This window comes from Eptatretus burgeri, chromosome 10 (genome assembly GCF_056783735.1).
Source record: "Eptatretus burgeri isolate ZD-2024b chromosome 10, Ebu_testis_v1, whole genome shotgun sequence".
In the NCBI taxonomy this organism is placed as follows: Eukaryota; Metazoa; Chordata; class Myxini; order Myxiniformes; family Myxinidae; genus Eptatretus; species Eptatretus burgeri.
The window spans coordinates 81,274,157-81,292,685 of NC_140970.1; the positions used below are offsets into that span (position 1 = coordinate 81,274,157).

The window sequence follows — 18,529 nt, forward strand, 5'->3', positions numbered from 1 at the left end:
ACATCATGGAATACAATGACCGGTTTGAATCCTTTCTCATGCACCAGATGCCCAAGAGTTTGAGGCAGTCAAACATAACGGATTACTTCGCGAAGAAGTAAAGGATCGATCGAGCTTAGTGTTGAAGTCCGATCATGGTTTTATATTGGCTTGTTTTGTACATTACCGCACTCACTTACACATAGGCATTGAGTGGTAATTATCACCACGATGATTGTGTGTCATGTAATTTGTCACCATACCATCACCGATGGTATACGAGTTGTCTTACAGAGTTGTTCATTATCTTTACTTTTGATAAACTGATTCATGAATTCCATCTTTGCTTGATCACTTTCCAACTCACCAACTCACCCCCACCTATGCCCCGAGGATTGTGTTTTCCTTTTGGTACAATAGCCGGCTCTCACAGATATGTGTCCAGGCCACGCGCGACTTCATCCTTCACCCCACAGTCATCATGAATATTCATATACGCGTGAGTCATCACATTTCTAAGTCGTCACTTATTTCTCGGTCCCGATGGTGACGACTTATGCCTATTCTACTGTGTGTGTGTGTGTGTGTGTGTGTGTGTGTGTGTGTGTGTGTGTGTATGTATATATATATATATATATATATATATATATATATATATATATATATATATATATATATATATATATATATATATATATATATATATATATATATATATATATATATATATAAATCAGGCGTATAAAAAAATAGTGTGGTGGATAAAAACATTAGAAAGGAAAAAAATAACTTGCACCAAAAACTTCAACATTTTCACACTCACGCTGACGCTGACACGGATGCTAACGCGGACGCTCACGCTGACGCTCACGCCAGGGGTATCACTATAGCTCTCTGTTCTTCGAACAGGCGAGCTAAAAACATGAATATCAATGCGATGTAAATCAACACAAAAATGCATTTGTAAAATCACAAGACCCCTGTTGTATAACACAGACACTTAAACTACAACAGAAAATTGTAGTAAGACGAATGACTATAACTCAGTCTTCATGTTCCACCCAATTAAAAAAAAAAGAAGTAATATTGATAATTATAGAACTTTTTAGGTGGCTCATGGTGTCTCCCAGTGGCTTGGGTGCTTGGTTGGTGCTCAGTGGTGGTACATTTCACAATACCCTTGTTTGTAAAGTTGCCTTTGTTATAAATTGTGCAAAAAACGTTTTTTTAAATAACAAATAAAATAATTCAAAATAAAAAGGCTGTATTTTATAACAAATCTGACTTTCCTGAAAACATACATTCCTTTTGTAACATTTTCTACAATTTCAAGAATGAAGCATCAAAATCCAAAGCAGTGACCTTTGTAAGACGAGTTATTCTTTCAATAACACACCAACGTTTTGATACTCATTTTCTAATCACCGAGTCAATGTGGAAAGACTTTCATCGTATTGCTTCTTAAGAAGCTTCGTCTGCAAGTGCATCCATCACGATCGGAAGCAACTGCTTGCGTGATGCCGAGGAAGTTCTCTGGCAGTAAGCCACCCAGTATTCACTTGTATAATTCACGTCACAAATTACTTGCAGCTGCAAGTCTGGGGAGTGGCAGTTTTCAAGAGCCAAGCAAAGCTGCAGGAAAAGAGGGGATGAGGGGAAGGATCATCAACTCACCAAATCACTGCAGCTGAGATGTGTATGTTCCTTGTGTGTACTGAAATACTACAATTGATCATGTTTAAAAATGAAGACAAACGTGTCAATAATCCATTTTTTTCTTACAATGTAAGTTTTATTGTGTGCTGTTATAATAACCTCAGGCTCATGGAAGAGTAGGCACACAAATCACATCCAGGAGAAGGACAACAAGAGACATCAGTATACATTTACATTTACTCCAAGGACATTGGTGAGAAATGCACATATCACAAGATATGGGATATTAACCTAAGATTGTAGCATATGGGTTTAGTTAGAATGCCAAACAAGACAATAAAATGGGTCTCTATGGTGTGATTCATGTACACTCTTAACCTTCATCCGTAACGCTGCATCCTTTGTGTAGAGGAGAATTCCCCGTCGGGGAGTCCCCTTAGAACTAAAGACGATGGTGAGGAGGATTAGTGCATTATATGAGCCAGTCTCACTGTGAAGAGCCAGATCAGCCTCCAGACCATGGCGCTGCAATACAGTCTGACCGGAAAAAACAAGAAGTGGCCGTCAAGTCAGAGCATTCCAGTTTCAGTCACAATAAGCAGGTTGGAACAATAAGCCGGCTAATTGCATACACAAAGATGTGGAATATTTGACACTGCGCCCTCTCCCTTCCCCCCATTATATCTTATAATGCCCCTTTTCTCCCTTTACTCTTTGCTCTCATCATAATCGAGATAATATTCCTCAAATAGGTGATGAGAATAAAACCTGCCTCGATATATGCACATCTTGATATCAACAGCACAGGTTAAATATTTTGCTTTCTATTCACGTGTGGGAGCCTTCTCCAGTACAACTTCAAACTCCATAAAGTGAACACTCCCTAAAAGTAAAAATAAAAAACACCATTTGGCTCTAAAATATGGAAATAGGAAGCATTATATAGATAAAGCATTTATATTGGTCACTATAGTTATCAGCAAATATATATATATATATATATATATATATATATATATATATATATATATATATATATATATATATATATATATATATATATATATATATATATATATATATATATTGTTGTGGTTACCAAATTCGCAAACCACCATTCAGGTCCCTTAGGTGAGGTATCTCGGTAAGTGCATGTGTAGTTAGGCCCAAACCCGTTGTCTAGTGGGAATACATGTCATTTATGCATGCTGCGACTCTTCAGGATAGCCATTTTTCTTTTACTATCTTTAATTTGGACCAACCGCCATGATTACCACCACAATCACAACATCAACCACCAACCACAACGCCGCTTCACCACAACCGCCACGACCTTCCCGTCACACCTCGCAACCGTAGCATCGCCACCGTTCTTGCCCCGCTGTGGGTACCGGTGTTGGACTCGTGCAGGGCGCGCGTCGAACAGCGTGTACAAAATCACGGATTTTGTGCTTCAAAAACGGATCAAAAACGACACACGCCCACTTTTTGCCGTCCAATCGGTGAGCGAGGGCGGGTGGCCCCGCCCCCAGGGCGATCGATATATGCAAATTTATGGATCAAAAAGCCTTCACGCCCACTTTTTCTCGGGCCAATGGGGAGCGAGGTGAAAGGTCGAAGGGAGGGGGTCAAAGATGAGAGGGCGAAGTTACGGGGCGGATAAAAGGACCGTGTTCGTCAGTCAGGAGAGTCGAGAGTCGAGAGGCGGAGAGTAGGAGAGTAGGAGAGTCGAGAGTCGAGAGGCGGAGAGTAGGAGAGTAGGAGAGTCGGAAACAGAGAGTCAAGACTTCGCGGGCGGTGGAGCTGCTCGTCGTGTGCGTTGGAGTCGGAACGGAGGGGACGGAACTGTGGAAAGGCGGCGACACCAGACGAGGGGGTGCTCGCGTCGTGCAGGGAGCTGCACCCCAAGGAGGCCGACAGCGCGACCTGGCCGAGGTGGAGACGCTCGTCGCGGGATAATAAAGATCCTCTATACCCCGAGCATCAACAACCCCCTCCTGTTTCCCCCCCGCGCTGAGATAGTGCGACCAAGGGGGCCCCTTTCCCACCCCCTACCAGAGACTGTCCGCGAGGCCCGCGGAGTTGAGGCACCATCGCCGCTCCGCGTCTCATCACCAGACGGGTAGGCGCGACCCGGTCTCGGCCTCAGGCCGCCTCATCCTTGAGGGTATTTCTTTTCCTTGGTTTTGGGTATGTGTTGTCGGCGCCGTCTGTGAAGTAGAATTGTATAAGTGTTGCCGTGTGCTCGGTAGTCGGTATTAGCTCTGCATTGTGTTTTCGCTTTTATATTTGCTTTTTGTGTAAATTGAATTGTGTTTTTCTTTTTTGTGTGCTTTTGGTGGAATTGAATGTGTGCTTCCCGTGTGCCGCGAATAAATGTGCTTTGTGTTGAACTGTTTCCCGCTTCGCTTCGTCATTTCTCCCATTGAATCCTCATCTTGCTTCACGTAAAGGGTTGGTAGTGGGCTGAATACGCCCGATAATTAATCGAACCGTCGAGGTCGACGATAACACCGCTCGGTTATTCTGATAGTACGGAACGGGTCGCTTAAGTGGCCCGTGTCCGAAGTCGACCTGCGGCGAGGTGCGATCGCCCGGTCTACCCTCCGCGTGGGTACTTAGGTAGGTCGAATTTGGCGAGCAACCCTATCCCACGCGGGGGCTGATTGGCTCGATCGCGGTGAGACCGAAAGGTCCACCCGTGACTGGTTCCCGGCGTTAGTCCGAGAGGGTCACGACTGGATTGTCCGTCCGGTGGGCGACGTGCCGCGATTCGAGTTACGTGGCCGTCAGCACGCCGGCGGGCGCGGAATCCGCAACAATATATATATATATATATATATATATATATATATATATATATATATATATATATATATATATATATATATATATATATATATATATATATATATTGTTGTGTTTATGGCTCCTAGGGGTTAAAGAATCTTCAGTGTAACGGCAATTATTACCTCCGCCACCGAAGGCGAAGGAGGTTATGTTTTCACCCCTTTCTGTCTGTGTGCAGGATATCTCAAAAAGTTGTGGCCGGATCCAGATTAAATTTTGTGGACAGGTTCAGTGTGTGATGTGGATGAACTGATTAGATTTTGGTGAAGATCTGGATCCGGATCCGACAACGAGAATTATTGAAGTGATTCTTCACCATTGAGAGATAGGGCCAAAAACGATGTATCACACGATATCTCAAAAAAGTTGTAGATGGATTCAGATGAAACTTCGTGGACACGTTGGGTGTGTGACAAGGAAGAACTGATTCAATTTTGGTGAAGATCCGGATCCGGATCCAGATCTGATAATTTTTGAAGTGATTCTTCACCATTGATAGAAAGGGCTAAACTGATATATAGCACTATATCTCAAAAAGTTGTAAACGGATTCAGATGAAACTTCGTGGACAGTTTGGGTGCATGACAAGGAAGAATTGATTCAATTTCGGTGAAGATCCGAATCTGGATACGAGAATTTTTAAAGTGATTCTTACTGTTCAGTAAAACTGAACAGCAAAATATTTCAAAAATGTATTGGGCCCGATATGTTTTCGTGGATCAGGCATTATGTGGCGGACGTATGCGCTCTACCGAGTGCCCTTCTCGTGTATTAAGTATCTGTTGAATTAAGCGTTCGTATTCTATGTGAATGTGTTGCGGATGTAAAAGTTAGATGGTCTTCCCTTCCATAACGTGCTTCTAACGCATGCGGAACGTGTGAGGCATACGGCAAGTACGTCGTAAATTTTTTAACACGTTTAAAATTTCAAGACGTACTCCACTGACGAGGACATATGATAGCGTACTTTAGTGTTCTATTCACGTATACCAAACTTACCCATACCGTATTTGACGTGCGCCAGCGTTTTAGACGCATTTTTCAGAGGTCGGCATACGCTGGCAAGATCGCCAAGGTGTGACTGCGATGTTGACACTTCCATTTCTCCGGCGGTTATGATTTGAATCATTGTGTGACAGCCTTTTAATAGGCTACGCCACGTGATCATCGGCGATACGTGCAGCGTGCTATGCATAAGTTAGACTATCGTTGGGCATAGGTTGTGAACGCTGACAACAGGCGAGGCATTCGTTGGTATAAGTTATCTATAAGACAACGAAACGTTCTGTGCCCGTTACTAATATGTTATGCATACGACCAACTCGTTATGAATACGTCCGAATCTTTAAAAAAAAAAAACATCAAAAGTTCAGCGTAAGCCAGCGTTTTACATACATTTTGATACGTTGCCATTGCTGGCTAAAACGTCAAGGTGTGACTGGGCCTTTATGGGTAAGTTTTGTATACGTTAAGAGCACGCTGAAGCACGCTGGCATACGTCGTAGTACGCCGAGTACGTCGACAAATTTTCAGCATGTTGAAAATTTTTCGACGTATCCAGCGTATGATGCACACGTTCCGCATGCGCTGGCCATAAGTTGTAGGCACGTTACGCGATCGTTGACACACGTCGACACACGTTACTTGTAAGTTACTCATAAGTTGAAACACGTCAAGGTAATGTTTAGCATACCCGAAACTTAATTTTAACCTATGAGTAACGTGCTTTGAACCAATGTGTAACGTATCTCCAACGCACATTGACGTACGTAGACCAATTTGATTGACGTCTACCGGACGACCACAGAACTTACTGAACGTGTTTCTCACTTACAGCTACCGTATAATGGCGTATTGGCAGCGTTTAGGGGAATTGGTGTATAAAAATGGGCTTCACAGGAGGAACCTGTCAGTGTTCCAGACTGCATGTTTTTTTTTTGTTTTTGTTTTTTTTCTTCGGCATGACTGTGATGTTGACACTTCGATTTTGAGTACGGTTATGATTTAAATCGTTGAGCGGCAGCCTATTCATTATATTATATTAAAACCGCACTTGAAATCGAAGTGTTAACATCACCATCATGCCGAAGAAAAAAAGAAAAAAAAAAGAAGAAAAAAACAAGCAGTCATAGCCTGGTACTTACGAAATCGTCAACTTGACCTCTGACCTTGTCTAATAAAAGCTGTCTCTAGAGAAGGTAGCGACACAAACCAGAAGTTTCTACGATGATTCTGTATCAAACCATCAGAAATCGTAACGTCGACCGAAGCAAAAATCTCCATTTCTCCACGCAATTATACCTTAACGTAACTCAACGACGCGTCTGCTCGAGCGCACTTGCATCATGGGACGACCCGTGACGCGTCGAGTGAAATATTTTCTATACAATCTTAAAACGTCTCCAAAACATCCGATTTTAGCAGAATTTCTACAACCGAGTTTTAAGCGTCCTAAGCGACCGCAAAAACCGAAGACAAAATTAAAATCGAAGTTAAAACGAACTCGTAACGTCGAACGAAGCAAAAATACTCCATTTCTCCACATGAATTTACGGAATTATGTTTGACCTCACTGTGACCTTGACCTTTGACCGATTTGGACCAAAATCTAATCAGCACTAGCCATCACCCTCCTGAATCACGTGGTGTAATTTGACATTGGTAGCTTCTTCCGTTCTCGAGTTATCATGCCTACAAACAAACAAACAAACAAACAGAAACGGAAGGCATCAATATACTTTCGAAATCTTTAGATTTCGTAAGTAAAAAACCATGGAGTCTGGAACACTGACGCTAACCATTACCTCGACGTGTTTAGACTTATGAGTAACTTACAAGTAACGTGTGTCGACGTGTGTCAACGATCGCATAACGTGCCGACAACATGTTACTCATAGGTTAGAAATAAGTTTTGGGTACACTAAACATTACCTCGACGTGTTTCGACTTATGAGTAACTTATAAGTAACGTGTGTCGACGTGTGTCAGCGATCGCGTAACGTGCCTACAACATGTTACTCATAGGTTAGAAATAAGTTTTGGGTACACTAAACATTACCTCGACGTGTTTAGACTTATGAGTAACTTACAAGTAACGTGTGTTGACGTGTGTCAACGATCGCGCAACGTGCCTACAACTTATGGGCAGCGTATGCGGAACGTGCGAGTCATACACTGGCATACGTCGAAAAATTTCAAGCATGGAAAATTTGTCTAACAGCTTGGCGTACTACGACGTATGCCAGCGTGCTCTTAACGTATACAAAACTTACCCATAACGTATTCGACGTGTGCCAGCGTTTTAGACAAATTTTTCATACGTCGGCATACGCTGGCTAAATCGTCAAGGTGTGACAGGGCCTTAATCAGTCCACCTCAGAGAAGGAAACTGATTGCAAATCCCCCTTGCTGCCTTTTAGAGTATGTCACTTTCGACAAAGCTGACATTGTGGTGGCATCAAAAAGGGCATCCAGCCACAAAAAACATGCCTCAAATATGCCTTTTCGCGAAATGGGGACCTGCGTTTGTGCTTCCCCATCTGGGTTACTTGCCGTGGTGACACTGGGCAGTGTTGCTACATTGTCCAGAGGGTACAGGGTGTGTGGATTAACAGGTTGGCACTTACTGCCTGTACAGGAGCCCAAACTCAGTCGTAGCAGACTGGGAGGCTGCTCTATCAACAGGCAAATAATACCCCATCTGCTTTAGTGCCATGCTGTGCATGGATGGGTGTCCTTGCAGAGGGCTGGGGTGAGTCACCTACAAGACCACTGGACTCCTGCTGTTACGGCATCAGGTCATGTAAGCGCACTGATGTCTGGGGTTGCTGTGGCATATACCATGGGGGTGGGGGAGGGGGTGGCTCTCATACTTAGGTTCCCTCAATTTACTCTTCTTTGAAATATATGGCTGAACAAATTACAAATGAGAGAAAATTTGTCATGCATAAAGCATCCACTCAGCATGACAAGATGGGTGTCAGAGTTGCGAGTCTGAATATTGGTACTACGCGTGGTAGAGCTGCTGAGATAGCGGAAACTTTGAGCCGCAGAAGAGTGGACGTATGCTGTGTGCAAGAAGCAAGGTGGAAGGAAGGTCCTGCAAGAATGGCCGCAGGTGGAAATGATAGGTATAAATTATTTTAGATAGGTTGTGACTCTGGGACTGGTGGTGTTGGGATTATGGTGGCTGAGAAGTGGGTGGAGAGGGTGTTGGAGGTTAGGAGGGTAAATGCAAGAGTTATAGTCCTAAAGCTGTTGTTTGATAAGTGTATATTAACAGTTGTATCAACATACGTCCCACAGATAGGATTAAGGGAGGAGGAGAAGGATGATTTTTGGGACACACATGTGCATGCTGTTTCAGGGATTAGCGAGAGAGAAGTTGTGATCGGAGGGGATTTGAATGGACATGTCAGAGCAATAGCAGAAGGATATGAGGGTGTGCATGGTGGGTCAGGTTTTTAAATTAGAAACACTGAAGGTATAAGAATACTTGAGTTTGGGGATGCTTTAGATATGGTCGTCTGTAACACAATGTTTCAGAAGAGGCTGAGCAGACTGTTCACTGATGAGTATGGAGGTATAAAGAGCCAGACTACTTTCTCATTAGGAGATTAGATAAGAAGTTGGTTAACGATGTGAAAACAATAGGTGGAGAAGAATGTGCCTCACAACATCGGCTGTAAATGTGTGATGTAAAGTTAAGTTGGAGTCGTGAAAAGATGAAACCTCATGTCCCAAGCAGAAGAGTATGGAAACTAAGAGATCAGAATGTAAAGGAACATTTCTACAGGGAACTTTTGGAAACTCAATGGTAGGAGAGGATGTAGAGAGTTGTTGGGACTCTTTGAAAGATGGGCTGCTGTGTGCGACTGAAAAGACATGTGGCTGGTCTAAGGGCCCAGCTAGACATGAGGCTACACCGCTACACGGTGGTGGAATAATGAGGTGAATATGGCAATTCAAGAAAAAAGGAAAACTGTTTAGGATTTTGAAAAATGGAGGGGATAAGGAGGAATACTTAGTGGCTAAACGTAGGACAAGAAGGGACATTTACAAGGCTAAAAAAGTGAGTGCAGGATTCACTTTCAGATGTGATAAATAATGCAGATAGTAGCGAGGAGATATTTAGGATAGCAAATCAAATGATCAGTCAAAATAAGGATCTCATAGGATAACAATGTGTGGAGGATGATATGGGAAATGTACTGGTTGACCATGGGGAGATTAGAAATGCTTGGAGGAGTTACTCTGAGCACCTTCTAAATGAGGAGCTCCCTTGGAACAGGGATATTCTGGAGGCAGTCCAGCCGGTGCAGGGACCACCACCTGAGATAAAAAATGAATGGATGAAGAAAGCCATCGATGAAATGAAGAATGGTAAAGTGGAGAGCAGCACTGGTATTGTCGGAGATGCTGAAGGCATCTGGTGATATTGGAGTGAATTTAATCACTAAATTGGTAAACAATGAAATGAAGCCACTTGGTCCAACACTCGCAGATTAATTTATGCTACACCTTTAAACATAAATCTTCTTGATGGCTTACTCAAGTCTAAACAACCCGAACTTGATCGGGTGACCCAACTTGCACGCACACACACACACACTCAAAAGAGATGAGTGGAGAGCATGTTAAATGGGAAAAAATTAACTTGAGATAAAGAAAGAGAAAGGGAGGGGATAGTAGGACATGGGTGAGGGGAGTAGGGAAATAAAGGAGGTTGGGAGGTGACAGAAATAATGGTGGGGGTAAAGGTGAAAAATTCCACCATTTTTGCAAACAATAAAAAAAGGCACCTTAAAGGTCCCATGACATTCAAAACTTTCTGGTTATTTATATATTCACTTGACCTTCCTAGCGAATAAGTCACCCATGTTTCTTTTTTAAAATAAAAAATGGGATAATTGGATCAATATTTCGAACATTTCTGGTGCTTTTCACAACTTGCTATGCCCCACCCCTTAAAAAAGTTGACTTCAGCGAACCGCAGCCTTCACGTCATCTGCAGAACGCGACTCGCACAGAGTGGATTGACTAGATGTTGCGCGCCGTTTAAAGTACGTACAAATGCATTGTGCACATGTGTTTGCTATCTCACTGATCGTCTTAATTCCTGTGATTGTTTCGCGGAAAAGAAATTCTGCTTCTGAGCCGTGTATGCACAACAATCACGAGGCAATTATTTATCCCTTTACTACCTTGTTGTAGTCGTGTACAAATCCAATACATGTATTCACAATAAAGGGCTATACCATGTCCACAAAATATTAAATGTGACTGTTGAACCTTTCCATTAAAAAAATAAACTTACAGGGACATACAAGTAAAATACTAAAGATTAATATTGCATCATTTCAAGGCACAAGGAGATAATTTTAAAATCAAACGATGTGAAAAACCTGCACCCACATTTTGCAGCTTATTGAATTGTTCGTTGAAATCAGCCTGCTGGGATAGGTACGATTCCACATACGTGCAAGCCAGGTATAGATGCACTCAACACACATGGGTTTATTCTAAAGTGAAGGTACTGCTTCCATTGGCTTGCTATTCATTAACATTTAGCCAAAATGCTGTAATAAATGAACAGGGAAAAATATGTTGGCACAACTATGAAAGACAAATTTATCTGTCCTATTACACGGCCTCATAGCCTCGGAACTCTTACGCATTGACTTGTACATTGTGTGCATGCTAATACAAGTTACTTGTCAACTTGAGTCTAGACTAGTCCGATAAATCCGTCGTCCGTCCGACTAGTCCGATAAATCTGACGTGCTGTAGCTTTCTTTTATTATTCTCTTTTCTTCATTGTTTCCTACTGGCGCTTCATGACGACATTAGGAATAAAATAAATAAAAATGCAACAGAACGTCAGATTTATCAGACTACTCTAGACAATTGTGTCGCAAGGTGTGTTCTGCACACAAGTTTTCATCGTATCCGGACAGCGAGATTGCTTCGTTTTATGCGCGGAGAGATACGGCCGATGACATGGGCTGGCCTTGCTTACAATTCATTCACCGCGGAGCAACATGTCCGCTGCGCTGCGCTGTTCACGTCACCTCACTAAAATATTTCTGATATCGAGCAGTATGCAAGTCGAATTTACATTATTGAATTACGAATAGGATTTAGTCTAACCAGTTGTTATTGCCAAGTCTTCCTCCGATGTCCTCGCGATCATCATGAACGCCGGGAATTTCATCGCCATTTTCCTCTGCTTGTCCTGCTTCGGGCTCGAACTGGTAAAGCCGTATTCCATTTCCAGCTGCCTGAACTTCACCTCGGGCGACTACGTTATCCGACAATTCTCCATCTGATTCACACCAAAATCCTTCATTTCTCTCACACTCACTGTCGCTACCAGACAAATCAAAGCCCATGTCATCCATTATTCAAAACCAAATGTTTGATTTTTTAAAAGCAGAAATGAACGAAGCGTTTGAGTCGACCAATCGAATGTGGAAACACACAGGAAGCCAATAGAATCACGTAGACCACCAACCCGAGTAATTTACGTGCAGCCTTTGTCATCCTGCAGTTGACGTCATGTGGGTTACGCCCCTTTCAGTAGATCTCGGCAGAATTTTTAGGGGCGTTCCCGAAGAGGTTTGTTTTTTAAATTTTACATTTTACAGAACGAGTATTGTGAAAACACATTGTCAGATCAGAAATTGCGATGAAAAACTCCTATAGGACATATATTATGTATATATATGCAATTTCAGTACTTTTGGGTGTCATGGGACCTTTAAACTTCTTCTTCTTTTTTTTTTTACAGGTATGCTTGAAACAAAAACAAAGTATACTGAATGACAATTGCGTTGCAACCTTTGGTTAGCAAAAGTGATCACCAAAATGTACTACATTAATCATAATGACTTGAACCTCTAAAGTGCAGTAGACAGTGTCGAAGTTGATTTCCTCTTGAAGCATTTGTAATTTATGTGAGTTAATAAAGACATTGTTCTTCACTCACAAAATTTAATTGAATTGAGGTAAAATGCTGCAGTTGAGAGGATTCCATTGTAAACATAATTATCTATGTCTTGTGATATGGGCTTTCTGTGAAACATACATCTGCCTTCTGTTACATTTGATTTATGATATTAATTTGTCATTTGTCAGTTGCATTGATTAGAACTCTGGAACAACATGGAAATGTTGCATAAGTTCCAGGAAGACTTAAGTATATCAATTAGTAGATGATTAACAAGAAAAAGCGCAATCAGAGATTGCAAACCCTCACCAGGACTTCTTTCAAGTGGTGTATTTTTATCGGTTTTAGGGTAAATCCAATATGGCTGCCAAACCATGTGACCTATGATGTCATATGTGTGACGCTTTTGTTCCTCTTTTTTAATTTTATTTTTATACTGATCGGATAAAAAAAAAATTCTACTGATCGGATGTAGCATTCTACATATGCAATTAGGACATCATAACAAAGGCAACAATGACATCATAAAATACCACACTCATTCCCCATGAGGAGTACTTGCTATATATCACTTGTACACCTGTGGCTTGTGGAACACTTGTGCAAAGTTTCCCTCGATTTGTCCCGCCGTTCTGGAGGAGGAGATATTTTATGGGTTTTAGGATAAATCCAATATGGCTGCCAAACCATGTGACCAATGCCATCATGTGTGAACCTTTTGTTCCTAATGGACAGGCAATGTCCTCACTGTGACCTTGACCTTTGACCGATTTTGACCAAAGTCTAATCAGCGCGAGCCATCACCCTCCTGAATCACATGGTGTAATTTGACATTGGTAGCTTCTTCCGTTCTCGAGTTATCGTGCCTACAAACAAACACAAGCACACACACACAAACAAACAAACAAACAAACAGAGGATGGAAGTCATCAATATACTTACGAAATCTTTAGATTTCTTAAGTAACAAATGAAAAATCGTGCTTAGCACGACACTTGGCGAATTAGTTGACCTTTCCGTGTGGTGGTCCAAGCTGTAATGTCATGGAATGTGTAGTGTTTATTTGTTCGTACATTAATAAAATGACACGACGTCACAAATAACAATTATCAGGCGCACGTTGTCATGGTAACGGCAGCAGATTGAAACTTTTCACAACTCATTTAAAGCCACCATGTGACATTCAACAACTTATCATCGGTGCTTGTTGCCTTCATTCTGATCGTAGAAAATATTTGAAAATACCTTGGAACATTGCTTTTCAACCAGCTTTACGATCCCGTTATCAGGTTTGAAATATGTTGTAAAACAAAAATATGTATTTTATATGTGTGTTTTTCATGTTTTGGGTGACCCTGACCTTGACCTTGGGTTAATTTCGATCAAACTTTGTACACATGTTAATATTACATGCATAAATAGACAGTATAAGTTTCAATATAATAAGTACAAAACTGTTTGAGAAATAGCCATGTGTAATTCACAAAATTACCCATTGGTTTATAATGGGCGATGATATAAAGTGATGCAGAATCCAGATCCTGATCTTGAACATCACCAAAAGTCACACATCTTTTTGCAAATGTGGATTTCTATCAGCTGTTAAAATTCCATCCAAAACGGTTAAGAATTGTGACCTGTAGAACGAATAGAATTTTTTTAAATCACGCCAATAGCTAAAAACTTTGACGTCATAAGCTTGCGAAAACTGTGCATAATTTGTTCTAACATGCATTTTAAAACATTTAGATATTCCATTGAAGTTTGTTTTGACATTAACAGGAAGTCGCTACGACTTCCGGTTACTGAGTTATGTTCAAAAGCTTGTTTTCACCATTTTTTGACGTAACGTCGTGACGTTAAGTGCGATTATGACGTGATTTGATCCCAGACTATTTCAGCAAGATTGGCTATCACGTGTTAAAATTTGAGAATGATTGCTTCAGTAGTTTCGGCTGCACACGAGCGTAAATATATTTTTTTAAAATGACGTCAATAGGCAAAACTTTGACGTCACACGCTTGCGAAAACTATGCGTAATTTGTAATAAGATGCATTTAGAAATCATTTAGACTAGCCGAAACCCCATCACAGACGGATGCTTCAGAGTTGAAGGTTGACTATTGCCACCATGTGCGATGCACTCCAACTGGTACAAAGTTTCTTTCAGTCCAGGTCCCAGTCCCGAGAAAAACGTGACGCGACCACTAGGAGGAGCACAAAATTGGTCCTTCAATATCAATATATAGACTAGTTGAAACCCCGTCACAGACGGATTCCGTTCATTCAACCACTCTCACCAGCTCACAGACACTCGAGGGACATGGACTGGACAGGGTGTGCTTTTCCCCCGCCTACTCATCCCCCGCCCCTGCCCCATTCAATTTGCTTACCCTCACCCCAAAATGTAATTACCCTGGCCCCGCCTCTTCACTCCCTGCCCCCCGTCTCTTGATTCCCCGCCCCACTTGCCCCCGGGCCCCCACCCCCGTCCACCCCCTCACACTCAACTCCGCCTAATTCAACCCAGCCCCCGCCCCATTTCCCCCTGTCTCCCGCTTTCAATTTTCTTACCTCCACACAAAAATTTGCTTACCTTGCCCCCCGCCTCTTCACTTCCTGCCCCCGTCTCTTCATCCCCCGCCCCCGTCTCTTCATACCCCGCCCCCGTCTCTTCATCCCCCGCCCCCATCTCAACGAAAAGTGTTTATTCTGCTTCAGAGTTGAAAGTTGACTATTGCCACTATGTGCGATGCACTCTTACAGGTACGAAGTTTCTTTCAGTCCAGGTCACAGTACTGAGAAAAACGTGATGCGACTGCGAGGAGGAGCACAAAATTGGTCCTTCAGTATTAATATATCGAAGATAGATAGAAGAGAGAAGATACAGTAGACGCCACTTTATAAATCCATGGTTATAAAATCCAGCCGCTAATTATGACCAAAATGAGTTGGAACGGAATTTTACATAGAGAAATCCTCCGTTTAATAAATCCACCTGCTTGGCACGTGCGCGGTCTCAACCTAAGCTTGATGTAGTATGCACTGCCGCAGAGTGAAAAAAAAAAACAACAGAAACTGGTGACGGACTTCGAATCCCGCCACCGCTTGAATCCCTCCGACCCCGAATCCCAATGGCCAAGGGAAGAAAGCGACGACGAACCTGAGCCGATGCCAACAGCGGCAGAGATGCGGACAGCACTCACCAAATTGGACAGGGGACTGCAGCTCTCAGGTTTTGCCCATCCCGATTTCAGCCACGTGACGGATTCAATAAAGGATTCTACGATCTTTTCTACCCCCGATAATCCACCCAAGCCCACTTCCTTCATTTCTCCTGCTTTCCTTCCTGAAAGTCCCTGAAATGTCCATCTTCTCTTCGCCATGTTCCCCGTCCCATCCCCATCCCTCTCCCTTCCACAGTTCACCTAATGTGTCTGTTCCCCACTGTTTTGTCCCTTCCACTCCCGCCCCTCTTGTCTCATGCCTCCTTGCTGCGAGTTGTGTGTTAGCTCTCATACGAGCCTCGACAAAGGTATACAAAAAAAAAAAAAAAAAAAAAAAAAAAAAAAGGGAACATTTGCGCAATTCCCTCCCAAGAAAGCGACCTTGGAGAGATTCTTTTGAACAATCCCCTTGTCAATGTTTGATAAATCAATGTTTTTGTAGCATAAAGCAGTGTTTAACGACATTCGCTTTTTGTCTTATCTATCCAGTCGGTAGCTGAAAATAGGTTCTCCGCTTAATAAATCCAGCCGGTTAATAAATCCTAATGGCGTGGTCCCATGGTGGATTTATAAAGCGGTGTCTACTGTACAATGTTTCTTGTTACATTTTTTGTGTCAAATTCACATTCTGAGGTAGTCACCATGTGCAGAAGAGGGTTTTACATTGCAGACGCTATTTTCGAGGAGTGGAATTATATTAGTAATTACACCTCTCAGCAGTAACGTTCTGATGACGGACGTAATGGCGTCAGCGAATAACCAATGATGTCATGACATCCTGACGCCTCTCAGCGGTGATGTCACACGTCACCATGTAAACGAAAAGTGTTTATTCTGCTTCAGAGTTGAAGTTTGACAATTGCCACGATGCGTGATGCACTCTTACAGGTACCATGTTTCTTTCAGTCCAGGTCACAGTACCGAGAAAAATGTGACACGACCGCTAGTCGGAGCACAAAATTGGTCCTTCAGTATTAATATATAGATATTTGAATGAAGTTTAATTTGGCGTCAACCGGAAGTCGCTGCAACTTCCGGTCACTGAGTTATGTCCAAAAATGTGTTTTCACGTTGTGTGACGTCACGTCGTGACGTTTAGTCCGATTAAGACGGGGTTTGGACGCGGACCGTCTCAGGTGGATTGCCTATCAGGTGTAAAAATTTAAGAACGACTGGTCCAGCCGTTTGGGCTCGAGACGACCGGACAAACAAACAAACAAACCAACAAACGGAACAGACCAACATACTTGACAAAATCGAAGATTTTGCCAAGTAACAAATGGACCCAAATGCAATACCCTCTTCAAATCCTTCCACGAGGGTAAATATAACTAGATATTTCTTATTTAGTTCACAAATTTAATGAACATAATGCATGGCTTTTGTGTAGCGGCACCAATCAGAATGCATTGTTGTTCTTTATCAACGCTAAGAACGTGCCAAAGTAATGATTCACTTTGTTGATCTGTGTAACTGTCTGTACCTCCAAACCCTGTGGGACCTTGAGGAGCTGTCTGTGCTCTTTTCTGATTGGCTGCACTTGGGCCTTGCCAACTGGAACCAACATTGTTTAGATTCTGTTCCACTCCTTCCCAGTGGGAGAAAGCAGTCATTTTGATATCAAACTTTGGTAAAAGTTACTCTTTCCCAGATGAAAGGCTATTTCTCTTTTATCCTACTTGTTCAATCATTTCCCCAAATCGTCCCTGCTTTGATTGATATATATATATATATATATATATATATATATATATATATATATATATATATATATATATATATATATATATATATATATATATATATGGCTTGGATTAGGTCATTAATGGAGATTTCTCCCGTATATCCGCACGTATGTATGTATTAAAGATTCTCCTTTGTATGCTGAACCTGAGGGGAAATCAAGTTCATTTCCACCACAGGAGTAGGGGAAAAAAGAAGGTTGGGAGGTGACAGAAATAATGGTGGCAGTCAAGGTCACAAATTCCACCATTTTTGCAAACTTCAAAACGGCACCTTAAACCTGTTATTTATTAATTGTTTACAGGTATGCTTGAAACAAAAACAAAGTCGAATGACAATTACGTTGCAACCTTTGGTTAGCAAGAGTGATCACAAAAGTTTCCTACATTAATCATAATGGCTGTTATACCTCCAAAGTACAGTAGACAGTACAGAGTTCAACCCTGATTGCTTCAACCTCAACTGTCTTGGCATCTTTGCGAAGGAGTTGCTCCATGTTGAGGCCATCGATATTGGATTTAATGCTCAACAACTCTTCAAAAATCTCCAATCTTGAAGGGAGGTGTGGAAACAAGCCCTCCAGAGTCTCCAAAACAGCCCGGTCTCTTGGCGTGGTTTTTCCGGCCTCAGGTGACAAATTCACACAATCTAATAAGATGGTGGCTGCAAACAAGAAGCAGACATTAAAAATCAAGAAATGTACCCATTGTAATAAAATAACCATTTAATAAGTCCAAAGATACAACTGATAGAATTGTTCAGTTAAAATATTCCTTTTAAATAAAGACAACAGATTAATCTGACTTTTCAACATTTGCTCAAACATTCGCTATAGTAGCAGAGTACCTGCCCTACGGACGATCTTGTTCCAAGCATGCAACACGTTCTTCTGACGCATACCTTTATTTGGGCGATGTATAGGCAACTGATAATTGTGTGTCAGCAAAATAAATAAATAACCCATGAAGCAAAAACATACCTTCTGCTTACAATTCAAAGCACATCACTGCACTGGAAAATGTCGGGACAGGAATGCTGCGCTGTAAATGGTGAAGACTTGTAATACCCTCCCCCACCTGGAGGTGGCGCTACACAATACACATTTACATAGAAAATTTGCATCCCT

At 42.0% G+C, this 18,529-nt stretch overlaps 1 protein-coding gene across 3 annotated transcripts in view; it reads right to left on the reverse strand.

Moving 5' to 3' along the window:
* Positions 1 to 718: 718 nt before the first annotated feature.
* The window catches only part of PRUNE1 (prune exopolyphosphatase 1), a 44,493-nt gene continuing 26,682 nt past the window's right edge, over positions 719 to 18,529 (reverse strand). For all 3 annotated transcript variants that reach the window (XM_085899091.1, XM_085899092.1, XM_085899093.1), the window contains 3 exons: positions 17,813 to 18,066; positions 2,014 to 2,172; positions 719 to 1,611 (listed from right to left, as the gene is read on the reverse strand). In XM_085899091.1, coding sequence (XP_085755217.1) covers positions 1,441 to 1,611; positions 2,014 to 2,172; positions 17,813 to 18,066 — 584 coding nt within the window. In that variant the 3' untranslated portion in view covers positions 719 to 1,440. The remainder of the gene's footprint in view (positions 1,612 to 2,013; positions 2,173 to 17,812; positions 18,067 to 18,529) is intronic.